The sequence below is a fragment of the Taeniopygia guttata genome, chromosome 4 (assembly GCF_048771995.1).
Source record: "Taeniopygia guttata chromosome 4, bTaeGut7.mat, whole genome shotgun sequence".
Classification (NCBI taxonomy): domain Eukaryota; kingdom Metazoa; phylum Chordata; class Aves; order Passeriformes; family Estrildidae; genus Taeniopygia; species Taeniopygia guttata.
In genome coordinates this window covers 47,047,393-47,066,762 of record NC_133028.1, presented here as the reverse complement: position 1 = coordinate 47,066,762, position 19,370 = coordinate 47,047,393, and the positions used below count along the sequence as shown (strand labels likewise).

General features: G+C 40.7%; 1 protein-coding gene and 1 long non-coding RNA gene across 11 annotated transcripts in view; one reads left to right on the top strand and one right to left on the bottom strand.

Moving 5' to 3' along the window:
• Window positions 1-19,370, bottom strand: part of DKK2 (dickkopf WNT signaling pathway inhibitor 2) — a 327,752-nt gene that overhangs the window by 31,789 nt on the left and 276,593 nt on the right. The window contains exons 1-4 of one of the 6 annotated variants that reach the window (XM_072928541.1): window positions 13,450-19,367; window positions 11,194-11,338; window positions 8,055-8,450; window positions 6,688-6,896 (exon numbers count right to left, since the gene is read on the bottom strand). In XM_072928541.1, the coding sequence (XP_072784642.1) occupies window positions 6,688-6,822 (135 nt within the window). In that variant the 5' untranslated portion in view covers window positions 6,823-6,896; window positions 8,055-8,450; window positions 11,194-11,338; window positions 13,450-19,367. Of the gene's footprint in view, window positions 1-6,687; window positions 7,085-8,054; window positions 9,503-11,193; window positions 12,361-13,449; window positions 19,368-19,370 lie in introns of those variants that run through there. The other 5 variants (XM_072928538.1, XM_072928539.1, XM_072928540.1 and 2 more) reach the window with 5 other exon arrangements.
• The window catches only part of LOC140683981 (uncharacterized), a 169,998-nt gene that overhangs the window by 144,590 nt on the left and 6,038 nt on the right, over window positions 1-19,370 (top strand). Inside the window, exon 8 of one of the 5 annotated variants that reach the window (XR_012055717.1) lies at window positions 12,541-13,181. The exons of the other annotated variants lie outside the window; for them this stretch is intronic. This is a non-coding gene — a long non-coding RNA (uncharacterized lncRNA). Of the gene's footprint in view, window positions 1-12,540; window positions 13,182-19,370 lie in introns of those variants that run through there. 5 annotated transcript variants of the gene reach the window in all.

Genomic DNA, 19,370 nt, shown 5'->3' with positions numbered 1-19,370 from the left:
CAGAGGGCTTGCAGAGTGAAGCAACACCTCATTCCCAAGCATGTGCAGAGCAGTCTGCCTTTGCTTACTGCTAAAAATGCTAAACCAGTGCCATTTGCACTACATATGTGCAACATGCATGTCTCAAAGATTCATTACTATGCATATGAAAATTCAATCATATCAAAGCTTAGCTTTAAGAAAGTCCCAAGGGGCTGAACCGTGTGCTTATGTGCTTTTTGGGGGGGGGGGAACCCAACAACTTTTAAGGTTTTTTTTTCTTTTTTGTAGCAATGTTCTGCTCTTTCTGTTAGTAAGAGCAAAATAGCTGCTGAATGAGTGAACTCCATGTTCCCACTGTGTGTTTGTATTCTATTTATTTTCATAACTCAATTTCTCTTTGTGTGAGCACAAATGTATAAATCAAAGATGGGTTTAAGACCTATCCCTAAAAAACTGTAACCAAGATGAACAAAACTCATTATTTTATTTGAAGATTGCTGTGATTTAGTATTATGCTGTTCTTTAGTATAAACATATGTATCCCTTTAAGCCATGCTGCTCACTCTCTAATACTACTTTCTGTAGCCCATTCTAGAGCAAAGAATTCTGCAATTAGCTTGGAAATACCATAAATCATCTATTTCCACATTTTGTTACAATTTGAAAATCACTTGATGTTCATTACAATTTCCACTAGAATAAATTTGACCTTCAGCCAAAAAGGAAAAAAGTTACATGGAAGAAAAGTGATGTTTTGGGGTCACACACTGCCATTGCACATCCTATACTTGGTGAAAAAAAAGACAGGATGAAATTCATGGTCTCTAATGAAAATAAAAACTTTCGCAGGTAAAATTCATCTTAAAAGAGTAGCAAAGCAAACCTTCTGATCTTCTTGGCTTTTGTATTGGCCTTTCACTCCAAGCTCATAGAAGCTTCCTATAGGTTTCAACCCAAAAGTACCAGAAACACCACCTAGAGCACAGCAGTAAAAGAGAAAGATTTCAAAAGAATTATCTTCATTTCACTAAAAAAAGGAATAAATATAAAATTCTTAATACACTTGGAATTTTACCAGTGCAGGAAGAGCAGAATGGTGGCTTCTACCTTTCTCCACCATATCTGCAGTGTCGTACAGACTTCAGCTCCTTAAATCCATCTTAAGCATTTCATGACCATGGTGCCAAAACCAACACAGAACTCCACAGGACATGGTGACAAGTCCCATGGCAATGATGGGCCAAGCAGGGGTGGCTGGCTCCAGGTGTGTCCTACCACACCCTGATTCCTGCCAGCCGCAACCACGGCGTACACACAGGCAGTAGCATGAACTCGGTACGGACCTTGGCAAGCACATGCAGGAGGGGAAGCTCTCTGTTTTGAAGGTAAAACAAATAGATATATGTAAAAATTAACATTTTTACATATATCTAAAACTTGTTTGGATATACTTAAAAAAAAAATAAGCACTTACACAAAACCTGGAGAGGAAAGCCATGCTGGAAAACCAAACAGAAGCAGGAGCTTCATGGGGCTCCTCCTTTGCAGAGCTAAATTCCTCCTGAATGACATTTCCAGGGTGAGGCATTTGTAAGTACAAGTGTAAAAGGACCAAAGGCTCTATTGACAAGCCATGAGATACGAAGTGCTTGCAAGATACATCCGGTGTTGAGATAATTAAGATCAAAATTAAACTTGTGCTATATTTGCATCTGCAAAGCATCAGTTAATCAAACATAATGACTTAATCAGACTCACTTTTCTGAGGGGAAAATGTAATCATGCTTCATCATCTTCTGTGCTGTCATTAAGCTCTGACAGACTTTCCATACAGAAACTGACTCTTCCTAAGTACTTGCACACACAGCAGCACATCAGAGTTCTAGAAATTTTCTAAACATTATTGCAAAGCTAATAGGAAATACTTGTAGCAAAGCTGCTTTACAGGAGCTTTTGCTCTATATTAAGATAATAACAATTTGAAGGGGACACCAAGCATGACCCAGGAAGGAGATAATACTCTGCACCCCATTTTTTTGCAATTAAGAGGGAAGCCAGTAGGTTATTTAGCAAGACTGCTGCCAGTAAACCAATAAGTCACCCAGACTTCTAACACCAAGAGCAAAGAATTAATTCTCTGGTGGCTTCTGGAGATTTAGCAATTCTGTATTTTTTTAATTAAAAAAAAATAAAAGACAGCTATTGCTGGATGTAATTTCTAGCTATTTTAATTAATTTATTTTTAATCCCATGATTAAAATAATTTTTAATTCCCATGAAGCAATAATTTTTACTGTTTTGGTTGCTAGCTATTTAAGATATTGTGGTTACATTTTTGATGTCTTTGGTACATTTTATTGTAACATTGTCAGTGCACTGCATTCAATTACTACATCTCATGCTGTTTTACTCACTGCAAAGCATCATCCAAACATTTTCTAGCAAGTCCTTGTGGGTAACTATGTCCTGTCCAAGAAACACATGTATGTCCACGCATTAATAGGTATGAGATCAGTATCAAATTAGTCATTTGAATAAATGCCTCTTTGGTTTGGCTCCTGTGGTCTCAAACATCTTAGCACAAACTGCAATAGAATTAACAAAAAAAAAAAAAAAACCCACATTTTAAGATTAAACCAAACACATTTGGAATACTAAAGCTTATCTGATAGCTGTCTGTTGTGCCTCTGCAGCACTAAAACTTGTCCCAGCTTTTCACTCCTCCTCCCTTTTCCAGAACTCATTATCTCTTAGTCAGCCCCACAGATGTGCCAGTTCCCTTTACTGGATGTCCCAGTTCTTCCCTTCATTGCTATTGCTCCCATCATGTTCCTGGGGAAGGGAAAGTCTCAATGGGAAGGACCAAGCCAAACAGCTATGCAGCAGCAAAGGGACAAAGGGAATGAGAGACACATTTTGCTGGGTAATAAGCTGAAATTACAGCTTGTGGCCAGGAGGTGGGAAGGGAAGAAGATACTAGCACCCATAGATTAAAGAAGGAAAACAGCTGGAAATAAAGCCTGGTAGGTCACAGCCTACTAGATCATTACAGGTGATTGAGTGTGAAAGCCTGCAAACCCCAGCATTGACAGAGGGGACAGGTCTCAGAGGAGAGAGAGGACTAAAACCCAGAGGCAAGAAGTCTAAAAGATGGTGAAATGAATTAAAGAGGCTACGAAGTCATCAGCCAGGAATCTGTGGAATGGCTATGCCTTTCAAGCACTGTACAGTATGTTCTATTTTTCCTTTCAGGTTGCATCTCTATAGCTGAGCTAGAGCACTCACGTGGGAGACCTTACCCAAACACAGCGGAAGCTATAGCTAACACACAGAAAAACTAATCTATCTTCACTGTCAATTATGACCTGTTCACTGTATCATATTTTCCTAGAGAGGGGGTTATACCCAGAACACTTCCACAGACAGGTCACGGAACTGAGGTATTGGATGTCCCTAGAAGCATTTTTCTAAATCAAGTTTTGAAAGGAAATAAATAGCTGACAATTTATAATCCAGACTCCACCCCCCCTCCCAAAAAAGTAATGTAGATTAGCATGCATTGTACAGTACTATTTTTGAGCATATTTTTCCCTTGTGCAAATGCTGCAGACACTTTCTGATTCTCTGTGAAACTGGGAAAACATTAACAGATTGTAGAAAAGGAAAAGCAGCAGTGACAGTAAAGAACAGTGAAGAGAATGAAATCTCACCGATTTAGCACATCAGTGCTTCTCATTCTCTGCTGATCCAAGGCAGTAAAGGGAATAAGACCAGAAAATAAATAATATTCCTCAGAAAGACATAAAAATGTTAAGTCTTACTAAAATTCACATTTGCCCCGCCAGTGTCTCTGCAAGTTGGATCAACTTGCTTTGCTCATGTGAGTATTTTCATTAATTTAAACTGGAACTTCGCCTGACAAAAGAGCACTGGATCTTCCCTTTCTGGGCAGAAGCACTTTAACTACCAGCTGAAAAACATCAACACTCCAGATAAGCCATGAACTATTGTATCAGTTTTATTGCTGATTAAACACTCCCAAGTTGCTCCTAGTCCTGAGAATTAACATAACTGAAAAGCAAATAGGTTGTAGTCTGATGATCCTTTCATCAGTTTTGGTGATTTCCACCATGTATATGTGCAGACCTGAAAGCACAGCTCCGAGATCTCACAACAGCAAAATTCTATTAATTTTTCTTTAACATGCATATCTTTGGTCCTTATTAAAACTATTTCCTAGTTGTAAACAAGACACTTAACTCACCATCTAATGTTGCCAAGACATGAAAGATACTCTTACTTTTGAGACATTACAAATTCCACTAATTCAATAGATTGTTTTAGAAAGAAATGCATAGTCCTGCTCTTTTGCAAATGGCATGGTAAATTTCAGTGCAAAGTCCCATAATCTAAACAAATTAAGTACTAACCTAATAAGAGAGTACTTCAAAAAAGATTATGAAAATGTCATGTCTTAATTGGTTGATATGCGTGACACCGCTGTGAAAAAACGTAGCGGCTCACCAGCCCTACAGCTGGAAGTATCACCAAAGAGAAAACATTTTCACAAAAGATACTATTTTTCTCTTTTCTTCTTTTTTCTCTTTCCTTTTTTCCTTTCCTCTCATTTTCTTTTCCTTGTCTTTTCCCTTTTTTTCTTCTTTTTATTGCAATTCTGCATTAACTTTGTTGCTTCAGGCAGATGGCCAAAAGTAGCATCTAGAATTATTGGGAGCAAATCTGTGTCATTTTCGCATACATCTGTGGGAGGCCATGCAGGATCTGGGGACAGAATCTCAGGGAGAGAGGGTAAATTCAGTGCTGACAGCCCTTATTGGGAGGTCAGGCTTCACTCCCTGGGAGTCATAGCCACCAATTCTCTGGGGGTCTTTCCTTATGTTACAAACATGAAACCTTAATATGCATGATGTCTCTTCTACTACTACTACAGATGCTTACAGTGCTCTCACTTGAAGTGTGCCTTGTGAGTTCATGCCAGTAACTAGAAGCGCCCAGAAATCCCAATCCAGGCTGGCAAGTTAGGGGCAAATCTTGCAAATACAACCAGTGGGTAGCACAAATTGTTTTTCAGGAACTGGATGAATTATAATCAGTTATTCTCAACATTGCGCTGAATACACTGTGAAGCGCTGAGGATGTTGTACACAGGGGAAGGTGGCAAGACTTCTCCAAAAGGCAAAAGCTGGGCAGCACATACAAAACGCATGAGACTGCTAACACTCAGTGGGAAAATAGGACGTGTATTTGGATATTTTGTGAATACGTTGTAAACAAAAGAAAATCCAAGGAGAACATATAAGAAGGTGCATTGGGCACATCTATCTCCTCAACGTGATTCAACATAGTAATGTAATTGTAATTAGTAAAATGTGAACTAGAGAAGAGCACAGTACTTTAGTAATATGAAACCTCATCACAGCATCTCTTGCTAAACTTTGCTTAGAGGTAAGGAGAGGCAACCAAATTCTGGGTAAAATATAAAGCAGTTGAGTGGTTAGGGAAAGAAAGCTTGGAAATTTCTCACATACAAAAACCAAAACTACCACAATTGTTACTATGCCTGCGCACAAAACCAAATTATAACATTCAATTATTAGGAAGCTGATGTGAAACACTTTAGCAAATTCAGTGGATTACTTGAATTTTCAGCGTCTCTGCTGCAATAAGGAAAATTTAAGCAAGCACAGACACTTCAGTCATTAAGTATTTTGCCTTTTTAGTGCTGAATGTTGGCAGCTCTCTTGCTGCTACACTGTTGCTTATGAAAAGCAGCTGTATTTAGAGATACCAATAATACCCAATAAAACCTACATTTTCTGAAGAAGTCCACCTCTTTCAACATCACAACATGCAATATTTGTACCATCCAAGTTAAGACTTGAGAGGGAAGAACAGGACCAATGACTTAAAATGCTGCTTTATAGTTTAGCACAAAGATAGTTGAATGAAGATTATTTTCTATCAGACTTGCAAGTTTCCAGGCAGGGTAGAGAGGAAAGAAGACTGCACAAGCAAGTCAGGGTGTTGGGTTTTTTTCCCCCTTATCCTTTTTTTTTTTTTAGTATATAACCTTTTCTATCTTCTTTACATTCAAACTCTCATAACCAAACAAAACTTCTCCAATCACTGGAGGATATTCTGGACAAGAAATCCAGAATTTGTTTTCTGTCTTATTAATCAAAGGACTGTACCTTAAAGTATACCACAGAGATAGTATGCTTTTTTATTTTCACCAAGAATAAAGATACCAGAAATCAACTTGCCAGGTGCAATATCTAAAACCAAGTTTGTTACACTGCTGTGAATTTTTACTTCACGTTCAAATTTTCCTCACCTATTCAAATTCAACTAATTTACTGTCTTGAAAGTTAACAAGAAATTTCTTCCTTTGCTTCTGGCAGCCTTTTGAAGGAGTCAAAAAAAGAAATGATGAATATGATAGTTTTTTATGTTGCTCTTTCTTCCATCAGTTATTAACCGTACAGAGAAAGATGAATGGTTTAAACCTCCCACTTGCACCGCTCTTAACATCTATTATGAGATTATATTGTCGCAGGAAAGCCCAGTGCAGTAAATGAATTAATTTAGCACATTAAAGCTCTGAAAAGAATGTGAGGGGGAAGACCAGCAATTATTTACATACAGCACACGGACAGACACTCAAGCAATGAAGCAATGTCCTACCTCTCCTTGCCGGTGATAGTGCTTGGGAGGTTTTCCCATCTGCTCTAGCATTTTGCCCTTCTTACTGCTAGCAAGCATCAGTCCCTGGTGGATGCCTGCAGATCTGTTGGTTGCCTGAGTTGGAGCCTCCCCCATCAGGGTGGACTTGATGGAGTTCACCTTGGAGCTGGAGCTGTCTAGCTGGGAGCTCTCCACGATCAGGACCGCGGCTAGTAAGAGGAGACAGCAGGAGCACTTATTCCACATCAGCACGATCATCTCCCCTCCCCCAAGAGGATTATTTTTTTTCTCCTTTTTTCTTTTCTTTTTTCTTTTCTTTTTTCTTTTTTTTTCTTTTTTTCTTTTCTTTTTTTTTTTTTTTTTTTTTTTTTTTTTTTTTTTTTTTTTTTTTTTTTTGCTATGAAAATAGAAGAGAGGAGGGAAAAAGTTTTTAAAAATATCTCCCAAAGCTGTTAAGAAAGCAATGGATTTCAGAGCCACCCAAGGAACTGCTGTTGTGAGACACGGGAGAAAAATATTTTTAAAAAAGAATCCCCTAGGAAAAAAAAAAAAAAAAAGTGACAAGTCTATAGGCAGTGAGCAACTGTCAGGTCTGTGATGCCTTTTTCCTCCAGGTCCTCGAGAAGTCCAGGCAGTTCTCTAGAAACAGAGCAATAAGCTGCGAGGAGACTGCACCCGGGCAGCTCCCCGCCAGCACAGGCACCAGCACGTTTGCTAAAGCTTCAGAGAAAGAGTGAGCGAGTTACTTCCCCCCACTCCTCCTTCTCTCGCTGCTCAAGCCAGCAGAGAGGAAACTCAAACCAGATCCAATCCAAGCAGCACCGGCAAAAGCTGGGCTTAGTTTTCTTTCACTCTCTCTCCCTCCTCTTTACTTTTTATTCCCCTCCTCCTTTTTCTGCCTTTTGCCTCAGCAGTCAGCAGGAGTGAAAGCGCCCGGTCTCCTCCTACTCTTCCTCCTCCTCCTCCTCCTCTCCTCCTCCTCCTGCAGCCCGGCCGGTGCGAGGCGAGGGGTTCTGGGCGTCCGGCGGCGGGGCAGCCCCGGGACCGGCCCCGCTGGCGGCGGGACCCGGGACGGGAGGCAGAGCCCCGGCCGGGCTTCCTGCGCTGCTCCCCCTCGCACTCGGTAGTCTCGAAGTCTCTCGCTGGCCCCTCCGCAGCTCGCAATCCCCATCCCCGGTGGGGGGACACGCAGCGCAGCGCCTTCCGTCCCCCCTTTCCCCGAGCCTGGCGGGTTCCCCATCCCTGCGGCGGGGTCAGCCCAGGCCGGCCCCGCCGAGCCCCCTCCCCGAGCCCGCGCTGCCGCTCTGGGACGCGTGTCGAGGCGCCCCGGCTCCCCGAAACGCTCGGACGCACGCAGCCCGTCATACCCGCAGAGCCGGCAAGCGAATCCTGCCCAACCTGCTGCCCGAGCCATCGATGTCCAAGTTAAGGGCACGTCCAGCCCTTAAGAAGCTGCACTAAGATAGAAAAAAAAGACTGCAGCCCCCAGAAGCTGTACTCTTCCACACCTGCCCCTTCTCAGTACCACAGTGCCAACATCAACCTAAGACACTTTCTTCGTATCCACCTTCTCCATTTCCTTGACATTTGCACACATCCGATTGTAATAAAAAATCCAGTGCTACGAACTACACACACACCATCCAACACCTCACCTTGCTGCAGTACCAAAACAGTGTGTTCCAGAAACAGGAAGATATGCAGAGACACAGAGCATCAAATTAGCAGAACAGTACAGCTCTTAACTTCTCCCTGCAAAAGATCTAGAATGAAGCAGAGAACATCACCATGAGGCACTCCGTTTCTGCCATGGAACAGCTTACAAGCCTTGTCCTTCCCCATGGCACGCAAAAGTGCGGTGGAAGGAACAAAAGGTGGTGAAGGGAACAGCAAGAATTGCTGTCCCACGTGTTCTTGTATGAATATTACCTTGTCTGGGAACAGTGGAGAGAACTGTCATGTTTTTCCCCTCTTCTGGAGGGTCCCTCCTCTAATCTATCAATCATCTCCTCTTACTCTAGCCCTTTACATAGCAGAAGGGGGGGAACAAGACATGTGCACTTTGAAATTTCATTTATTCTAAATCAAGTGCTGTGCAAACGGCAGTTCCCAAGGCAAGAAAAAACAGAAAGGAGCCAGGCACCGTTTTGGCCTCCAGTGCTGCTGCTCCCTCGCCGCAGTGAGCAGAAGCCAGGCTGGGGACTTGGGAGCTCTCTGCAGGAATGCCCCAGGAACCACATCACCCTGGAAAAGGTTTGTCAAATGTTGTCTAGCTAGTGTCATGTGACTGCTAGCGATGTGTCCTAACCTCATTATATTAAACAGAGCACCTTGTGAAGATTGGAGTAATTTGTCTTTATCCACAGCTCAAAACTTAGAATTGTTTGAGAGAATTTAAATCCATCTCCTGGGGCAGTTTTGGGATATTTTATCTTCCTTATCAAATTATCTCCTCAGGGGATTACTACTATTTCTTTTTTTTTTTTTTTTTAATAAGGAACAACAGAAATGACTTGTCAGTGCCAAGACTGAGTTTTAAACTCTTCTGCAGAGTATGGCACTTGCTCTGACTCAGGCTTCAGATGAGTTTGTGTTTGCTGGGTTTGAAACCAGAAGAAATTTTATTGGACTTGATTTTAAAAACTTAGGTTCAAAAATTTAATTTTTTTTGTACTTAGCTTGGCAAAGAGCAAAGAATGAAAAAAAAACCCCTCAAGTTTCTCTACTTCGTAGCATTTCCTTTTTTTTTCTATCTTTGTGCAGCTTCAAATAAACTAAAATCACCTTTCTGACTTAATCCTCAGTAATGCTTGAAGACATTACAAATAATTAGAAAGGAATTTGCTACTTCATAGGAGAGAGATATAAGCCAGTCTTTTTTGATTGTTTTTGACTTGGCTTTTGCCACCCAGGCCTCATGGTGCTTCAGCCCTCCGAAACCCAAAAGCATACAACTATCCATACCCACAGGAAAAGCTCTAATAGGTAATGTCATGGAAAATTCTTATCTCACCTACTTCTCTTACCCAGGAATGAACACAAAATTTTAAGTCAGAGGTAGAGTATTATCCACCAGAGTTTCATTTTCTAGAGTATTTCCACCAGAGAACAAAATAATTTGATGAGACATGCAAAGAGAATTCATGACAGTAAAAACACAATACAATGACCTCATGTAAATATCATACAGCTCTTCTTTAAATAAATTGACATGGGCAGTAATAAAAGAGGCACACAGCACCTAAAGGATCAGATAGTAAGTAGACTCTGTCTAAATTAATTAAATATAAGTCTTACTAAAATTTTTACTTACATCAATAAATGGAAAATGCAAGCCACATTATAAGTCTTTGGATATAAATAAGTCCTTGTATATCCATAACATTTCGAAATTTGAAGAAAACTGGGAAGGAATGATCAAAGCTTTTCAGCTATCTCAGAACAGGTGCCACAAACTCATTTTGTCAATCTGTCCAGATTCATTGAAGTATGAAGTTCATCAGTCAGTTGTATTCAACTAAGTTTCCGGGCACGAATTTAAATTTAGTGGGAATAGAAATGGGTAACTTTACAACAGGGCAGGACCTATCTTTTGACTCACTGCTCTGAAGGGAAAATATTTCACAGCATCTCTGAGGAAATGGAAACAGGTTTTGCTTTATTACCCTGACAGACATTTCCCTCCAGAGGAAGCAACAACCCACTTCACTGCAGGGCAGCTGCTGCCAGACCAACAGGATGCTCAAGACCACAGAAATCAGAAGTAGATGGGCAGAACACTAAAGCTATGTTAGGGAGGAGCTTTTGTTTTTGTCCCCTTAACAAAAGCATGACACTTGTAGAGAAACAAGCTACTTGGTAGTCTGATGGGGAGTTTTTTGTTTTGTTTTTTTTTCCCCCCACTTTTAACTAGCATTCAACCCATGCCTTTTCTACTTCAAACCAGTCAAATACAGACTTCCAAACTGATGTGTACATTTCCTATGCTCCTCATTACAGCAGCCCTGATGCACCTCAGAGTCTGTACACAGACTTATTTCATAATATCCACTTAAAACAGTATGGAGGCAAAAATATCAAGAAGCATCTCTGCGTTTCAGATTTATGACTGTGCCACTGCAGCTTAGGTTTTGAGAAACATCAAGAACTTCTAAAACATTAAAATGCCATGGGGCACATTGGCATTTTAATGTTTTATCCACAGTGCTCCTCTACCAGAGAACCAAGTGCATGGAGTGCACTAAGCAGAGGTTGTCACACCAGAGGTCATGCAAGAACAGTTTACCTCTAAGTTCTCCACTAAGTTTGGATGCTTATTCTGAAGAAGCTAAGGCCCACATACTTTGTGTGTGGTTAGTCAAACCACCTAGAGCAATCCAGTATTTTGTGCCCAAAATACACTTTGCAAGTAACCATACAGAATAATGGGAGCAGCACTACCCAAAAAAACCAGAGTCAATGGCAAATCCTACATCACATGTGGGAAGGTCACAAGAAATCTCTCACCAAGTACCGTCCTGCAGGGACTGAATCCGCTCCTCACTATTGCACACATAACCACAAATCTTCCTGGGATCCTCCAGAGGTGGGACTTATCCCTCGACTCAGGCTATGTTCCACATTAACTGCTGTTTCTTCCTGAAGAATTCCACTAGGAAGAAGGAGAGAGAGGCTGAGCTGGTTACAACCCAGGCACAGAAGCCTGACAGCCCAGAGAGCCAAGCTCATTAAATGCCAGTGAGACCTCCAGTGCAAACACTGAGAACTACATCAGCAGGCCACAAGTGTTCAGTTCTCCTTTCATTATAAAAACCATATTTATTGCAATACAGAAGTCTGCATTTGTATCTCTTTCAAGCTAAACTAGCATGCTTTATGTAAGAAACAAAGGGGTTTTAATTTGTCTTACTTGCACCCATGGAGAGGAGACACACCACAGAGATTCTCTTTATTTCTAAACCTGGTATTCATTCCCTAAATAAATGTTGGAGGTTTAAATGGTTCAGACATATACTTCTATTTCACAAATGCTTTGGTGTTTTTTTTAGTTAAACTTGTTTACAAATTTGATGAGAGAACTGAGTGGCCTTAAGCAAACAAAAGTTTTGCAGAATTCTTCCAGTCATTCAACTTATTCTTGACCAAAAAAAAAAAAAAAAAAAAAAAAAAAAAAAAAGGCATAAAATTTATTTAAATCTGGAGTATTTTCATTTAAAAATATCAATATTTTAACTCCTTTTCTACTGTCTCTTCATTTTTCTTTTTGGAAGGGAGTTCCATGAAGTTAATCGTAGGCTTTTTTTCATTTTTTGGGGGAAGAGAGTAGGATTTGGTGTGGAGAAGGTGTCAGGAGAGACATGGAAAAGAAAAGAAACCTTTTGTCCCCTTCCCCCTCCTTTGACTCTGAAAGTTTTAAAATATTAAATATTTGGAAAGGGCAGAATCTAGCAGAAGTCGAGACAAAAGCAAGAAATGAAGGAATGAAAAAAATTAATAAGCCAAATTTAAAGACAAAAGGGAAATAGGATGTAATGAGGAGATCCTTCACCTGACCTGCTCCAAAGGAGCAAAATTACACATTGTAAATGTAAAATATTGTGGGCCCGATTACAATCCTGTGTATTTTACAGCATCTATGTTTTAAGCCATGTGACTTTAGTTGAACCCTTTTTGATTTACACCAGCTTTAGTTAACTCTAATGTCCTATGTTTTTCTTTCCCTTAAACAAACAAAATTACCTGTTCTTCAAATTAAATCTGTTTTTAATTCTATATAAAGCATTTAGGAAAACTTGTCATACGAAAGACATTCTATTACACAGAGGTGTATTGTTTTTTGTTATTATTTTTTAGGTTTACCAGCTGCACTGAATTTCCACTGCCCCTCACATAAACTCTAACAATTTGGATATGGCCAAATCTCTCCTAGCACTGCTCCTGGGGCCCACTCTGTCTTTTATTTAAGGTCTGACTAAAAACTTCAATGAGGATCATCAAACAATAACTAGTTTTTGCTAAGGCTACAGGTCAACAATATTATTTTTTTCAAAGTACATTAAGGATCTCTTCCTTTCCCTTCTGTCTTCCTTCTCTCCTTGGGGATGACTTTTGGGTTCATTGACTTGCTTTTTTCACCATTTATATATTTAGCTCACAACCAAACCCTCTCAATAGAAAAGGCTTTGCACAGCAGAAAGGCAAGAGCGTGCAGGCACTGGTGGTGGAATGGGGACCAAGGGCAGCAGGGTGCCCCCAGCCCAGCACTTCCATGAAATGTCTCATGGCCTGGGATGTGGCTCCAGCAAAGGACAAGCCGGGGCCTGGAGCCATTACATGGGTGTCCAGAAATCCACAGTAATACAACCCATGGCCACCACAGGTAACATTTCTGTATTACCATGAGGAAACCCCTCATTAGAGCTCAAGTCCACAGGTGGGACTCCTGCCCCAGGAGCTGTCTCCTCCTCCTCTTTCCCTGCTGGCAGACGGTGTTTGAAAGCCGCAGCCACAACCCTGCGAGCCAGGAGCGCCGTGGAGACCCTTCTGCAGCTGCCGGGCCGGAGGGCCAGAGGAGGCCAGGCTCCTCCTCCGCCCCAGGCCTTGGCGCAGCGGCGGGACGCGCTCTCGGTGCCGGCAGTGCCGGGAGAGCGGCCCGGCCGGCCCCCGCCGGCTGCCACCGCAACACCGCCGCTGGCGGGAGCCCGGCTGCGGAGCATCCCCCGCTGACGTCCCGCCTGGCCACAGCAAGCAGCCCCAGCTCACCTCTTCCTCCCCAAAGGTTGCCCTCGCCCCGAAGCTGTCGGCGAGCGCAGCCGCCGGTGCAATCGCCGCCTGACCCGGCTGAGCGGCGGCGGGAGGCTCCGGCCGCAGCCCGAGCAGGAGGCACAACCGCAGCCCGGAGAGAGGCAGGCTCACAGCGTGCAACCCCGGGCACGGAAACTGCAGGAGAAATATCACCTCCTTTGATTTCTGTATTTTTGGGTCTAATTCCTAACGCCATGCGCCTCGTGAGCAGGAAGGCAAATGATGCAATAAAACTGTTTTGAAATCCTTATTTATGTTTTTTTCTCCCGCTGATATTTTTTTGGAAAAGATGAGTACTGAATGTTAACAGTTATTCCTCATAAATAACTCATTTTCCTGGTTAAAACAGTCCAGGATGGTGTCAGAGCTAATTCACAACACAGTGTGCTGTGACTAGCTTGGCTGCTCACAGTCCAGGATTTCGATCAGCTTCTCTGACAACAATTAACCCTTTGGAACAGGAATAACCAACTTCTTGGAAGGATGACAAAGCACTCCCAGCCCATCAAAATTAATAACCATTGATAAACATTGCTTCAAAAGCCAGTGTAACAATAGGTCATCTTAATTAATTCAAGCCATTTCATTATTTTCTCCAAAACACCTTCACCATGTCAGCGAACTAAATGCCACCACACTCCCAAAGCCACATGTATTTTAGCATTGATCGGACAAAGAGGTTCTTTCCAAAAGGAAAGTTTCAGCCAAACACAATGAAGGGGCAGGTCCCACCCCTGGGAGACTACAAGCTAAACTCCCCAGTCTCCCTGACAGGAGCTGACAGGGGCCAGCCACATGCTGCTGGACCCGTCAGAGCTTTCCCCAGCACCAAGAGCCATGGGGAGGATGTATGTGAGCTACACTGGAAATGCTCAGCACATGGTTTTCCAGAGGATCACAACTTACAAACCAAAACATGAATCCGCGGTAGCTCAGAAAGGCGGCTGGCTTGATATGGAAATAGCTGAAATTTCAGCCTCTTTCCCCACCCCTGCTGCATATGTCCAAGAGCTGTTAAAACAATAAAAATATCTATAATTAGCAAACCTACATACACCCATTTTCTTTGCAATATTTTTAGCAATATTGGGCCAAGTTACTCAAACTTTCCAAAGAAAAATAACTGTAAGGAGAATTCCCTCCTCTGAAATGAAAGCAGAAGAAAATTATGAAGTTAAAAAGGGTGAGAATGGAAACGGTTGTGCAACCTTAGTCATAATAAGGACTGAAAAAAACGATTGCTGTTTATTACATTTATTTCATGTTGTCTGATAAATAGATTTCATGTTTTCCTCAGCAGTCACAACTGAAGACTGTATAAAAGACCAAACGTAAAAATATCTTTGTTCATATGCTTTGGCTTTCAAACCTACCTTCTATATGGGTTTGGAGCTAGGATGGTGTATCTAGAGGCTGTAATAAAAATCCCATTCTCAGGGTAACAACAGGCCCTCTGCTTTGTAAATAATTGAGGTTGCTTCCTTCTCTGTGTAACTGTTCAATTTTCACCCTGTCTTTATTTTTAAAAAATACAAAAAAAAAATTAAGAGATAAATATTTTAAAATAAGCTTCTTTATATACCCCTCCCACTCCACCTCCCCCCGCCCCCACCCAAGTTTTTGTACCACAAGTATATTGCTTTTGAATCAGGAGATAATATGACAGGGCAAAAATTCCTTTTCCACAATATAAAAAATTATGCTGAATGGTTAGTTCATTAAACAGACTGAAAATCTGTTCTACTAACAGGTTAATATAATTGTATTTGATTTTTCTGCTTGCATAGCAGAGAAAAAGAACCTCAAGGTAGCAACAAAGATACCCATCTCTTTGATCTGTCACTGAAAGTGGACAGCAAAAAAAAATTAGTTCAGTCCATATTGTTTTAAAGATATTGTCTACATAGCTGCTAAAGAAAGTAGAAGCAAAATGCGGGATTATGGTATATTTTTCTCCCTAAAATCTTTGAAGGTAAAATTAGGATAGTCATTTAGTGAACTATGCAGGCTTCATTCCTGGCTTAATGCAGAGGTGATGGAGAGCAGCTGTGAAGCTCAATGGTTACAGGTCAGAACAACGTGCTGCAATTTTCCTCTTGCCAGTGTATATTTATACTCAGCTCCCTGGCTGTAGGTATTTCCCCATTTTACTCTCGGTCTAGGAAAATGACAAATAAAGATGAGAAGGAGAAGAAAAGGGAGGCTCTCCTTTTTGGTGTGCAGCCCAGTTTTCTAGTTAGAAGGGAGCTTGCTTCACCGCTCAAAGGACAAACAATCCTGGGAGCATCTAAATTTACTCCCATTCTGGCATTTGGTAACGCAGCCTCACTCCAGCCTTTGGTAATTCAAAGACAATGACTATGTAAACCTCAGCCTTAGCTTTCTTCCCAAGGCTTGGCTCCTTCTATCACTGTGCTCCAGAGCCTGCTCTGTCCCAGAGTTTTCCAGCTGAAAGGGTTAATTGAACCTTTTTGCCAGCCCTACTCAGCGTAACTTCTCTGGGCCTCAGAAGAAGTTAGCACTTGAACCTCAGCGGGTGACTCAGAGACCCCTGCCAAATGAATTCCTGGTTTAAGTGCATTGACACTGATGGAGTTACAAGAGGAACAAAACTTGTCCTTTGCCTTATTTGCTGTTATCCACAATAGGCAGCTCTATTTTTCTACATAACAAGTACCAGAATACTGAGTATATTAGCTGCCAAGAAACGCAGAACAAACAGACTTACAAGTTTTTCCCCTTATTTCCATCATCTGACCTTTGCTTTTTATGTCTTAGGAGCTAGTTTCAACTTTATTTACATATATAATCTAGATGAAATGCTAGTTTGTGTGTAGAAAGCTATGTAGACTTTCAAAGTCTTTGAATTTGACTTTCCTTTTTTTTCAGAGCACAACATAATGAATTAATGGAAACATGAAAATGTTAGGTTTTAGAATGATTTTCATGTCAAGTTTCTGATTCTTTCAGCCCAGACTTGATCCCTTATTCTTCCCTAGAGGTTTGAAGCATTAGTTCACAGTCTAAAATATGAACGTTGTCCTCACACAAAAGGTACTAAAATCACTCATATTACCCAGTTCAATAATAATAGGTTTGGAATCCCCATGAAAAGATTGACTGTAACAAAAGGTGCTACTAGCCATCTCAATTTTGCATAAAGTATCAGTAGAAAGAAAATTAATTATTAAAACAGTTGCATTCAAATTCTTAGGAAGAGAGAAAAATCTAAGAAACTGAGTGAATACTAAGAGAGTCAACATAAAAAGTAAACCAGATAATAATCTAAGTATGGCTTATGGGGGGTGAGAAGATTTTAAATAGAATCACAGGATCACAGACTGGTTTGGGCTGAGCAATCCCAATTCTCTCATCCATTTCTCATACAAGAGGTGCTCCATCCCTCCAATCAACTTTGTGGCCCCTCCTTTGGACTCGCTCCAACAGGTCTACATCCTTCCTGTGATGGGGACCCCAGAGATGGACACAGCAGTGCAGGTGGTGTCCCCAAGGCTTCAAACCTGCAGCTGAATACATTGACTCTGGTTTTCTTCACCAGTCTGGTCAACTTTGGACATTTAACTTACATTTTCCAATCTCCAAACTTTTACTACTATGTATCTGCCTAGAGTTGGCTCTGATTTCTAGTGAGAAAGAATATCTCACTTCTACCCTATACTCTGTGTCTAGGCTATGCTATCTTCCCAATTTTATATACCAAATGAAAACCAATATGGTACTGAGTTGTGCTAAATCTTAGTCTTCCTTGGTTAGGAATTTTTCACAAAACAACAGTAAGTAGCCCGCAACATTGAAACAAAGGGAATGATGAATTAAAAAAAATAAAGTGCTAACTTCTACTTACAGTTCTTATTAAAGCAAAGCATCAATTCTGACATAAATACTTAAATTCTGCATATGTTTACTGAAAAAATCTTTTCTATTCATGCCTCCATACATCAGAAGAACACTATTGTGATAAAACCACTTTATCTAAAACTGAACAAGAGAAGGTTCTTCACAGGGATTCTGTGCATAATCAAAGAAAAAATAATTTGGGTTTACTGATATACCTATTTTATTAATTTTTTTTAACATTAAAATTTAACATTCACATGGTTTTATTATGGTTTTTTGTTATCTCTGTCCCCACCAGTTTACAGATGATCATCAACTCAGTATCTCTGGGGCAGGAGCCGGGAGCTCTGTGGAAAAAACACCCTTCCAAATTGCATGGTAGTATTTATTATTTAGTGGCTAAGAGACTGGATTTTTTTTATCTGCTACCATACACAACCCACATGGTCAGCAAGAAACCATCAAAGCAGTCCAGATGGTTATTCCCAGAGTTAGGTATTTTTCAGACAGGGATGTAAAAAAATCCAACAAACCAAAGGAGCGAGAAGTGAAGGCACTTTTGAGGGGACACCATTACCAAACTCAAGAGCAACAGTGACATTAACTGTAAGGCACAAGCTCAGCATGAAGCATCTGGATGGTGGAGCTCTGCTGCTTCAGTGAAAGCCACTGATGCCATGCTTTTATTATCAGAGAGAAAAATCCTTCCCAAAATATAATAATAAAAAAATCAATCCAGATGATTAAAACTTACTCACATGCAATAGCTCTCTGACTTTGACATTATTACCTCTCTGCTCCTAAACCCTAAATTTACAGGTGACCAGCTAATCACAGTAGTTTTTGATAGCTTTTTCATTCTCCAGCAGCAATGCCACCCCAGTTTTGACTTGGAGGTTGTATAGTTTTAGATTGCATTGATTAAAATGAGAAGAAACTTAATCTACTCTAGTTCTAATTCTTCATATGATCATAGGAAATAGGATCACATTTTAAATACCATATTTAAAAATAGCTCTAGAAAACATGCATTTCTATAGGCCAAGTGCTTTTCTCAAGGTGGGAAAGACGAGTAATGCTTGCAGAAGACAAGTACAGTAGCTGGGGATGTGGTACAGCAAACTTGGTTAAAGTCAGTTAAATTCTGAAGTTAATAAAATTTTGGTTCAAAATGTTCCTGGGAGGATGAATGCAGTCTCAAAAGGCAGTTGAGACTGCACATTAAAGCCTCTAGGAACTGTTGAGCAGACCTCCCATCACCCTGCCAGATACTGAACCTCAAATGAAACAAATGAAAATATCTCAGTTTCAGAAGACTTGTAAAGCAAAACCTATGTAACCTGCTTTTCCAAAACACACATACTGCAAATACAGATACTGACTGTACTGACATTTCTCCATTGCAGCTTAAAATAACACCCTGTGTGATGCCTATATGCTGAGCTGTTAGCTGAATTTTGGATTTTCTAAACATTGAGTTTGCTTTCAAAGAACAACACTCCGGTTTCTGTACAATACACGAAAGCACACTGGCTCTTCAGCTGGGAAACAAAGTTAAGAATGTGTGGGCTTTGGCTTCAAAATTAACCATGCTTTAGTAATCTAGTATACTAAACTGTTTCTTATTAATGTATCATGCAAATACTCTCCAGTCCTCCCACAAGTCTGACACTTTCCCAACATATCAATAGCAAATGTTCTGTGAAATGCAACTTTTCTGATGTAGGCCACCCTGACTTTCAGTGTGATCTCAATCCACCATCCAAATCTTCATGGCAGATGCAGAATAGGTTCTTTAGTAAGGGAAAAAATATAGGGAAAAAAAAAGTTTTGTTGCTACTTTGATGCATCAAATTAATTTTCTTCAGCAGAGAGACTGCTTTTGTTTATTCTTTTTTTCTTAATTATGGCTGAACAGCATCAGGTTTGTTGTGTTCTCAGAGTGAGAATGTAAGGTAATGTCGGGAGATTGTTGGTACCAGCCCTTCATTAGTGCAACTAGCTGATTTTACATACAATTT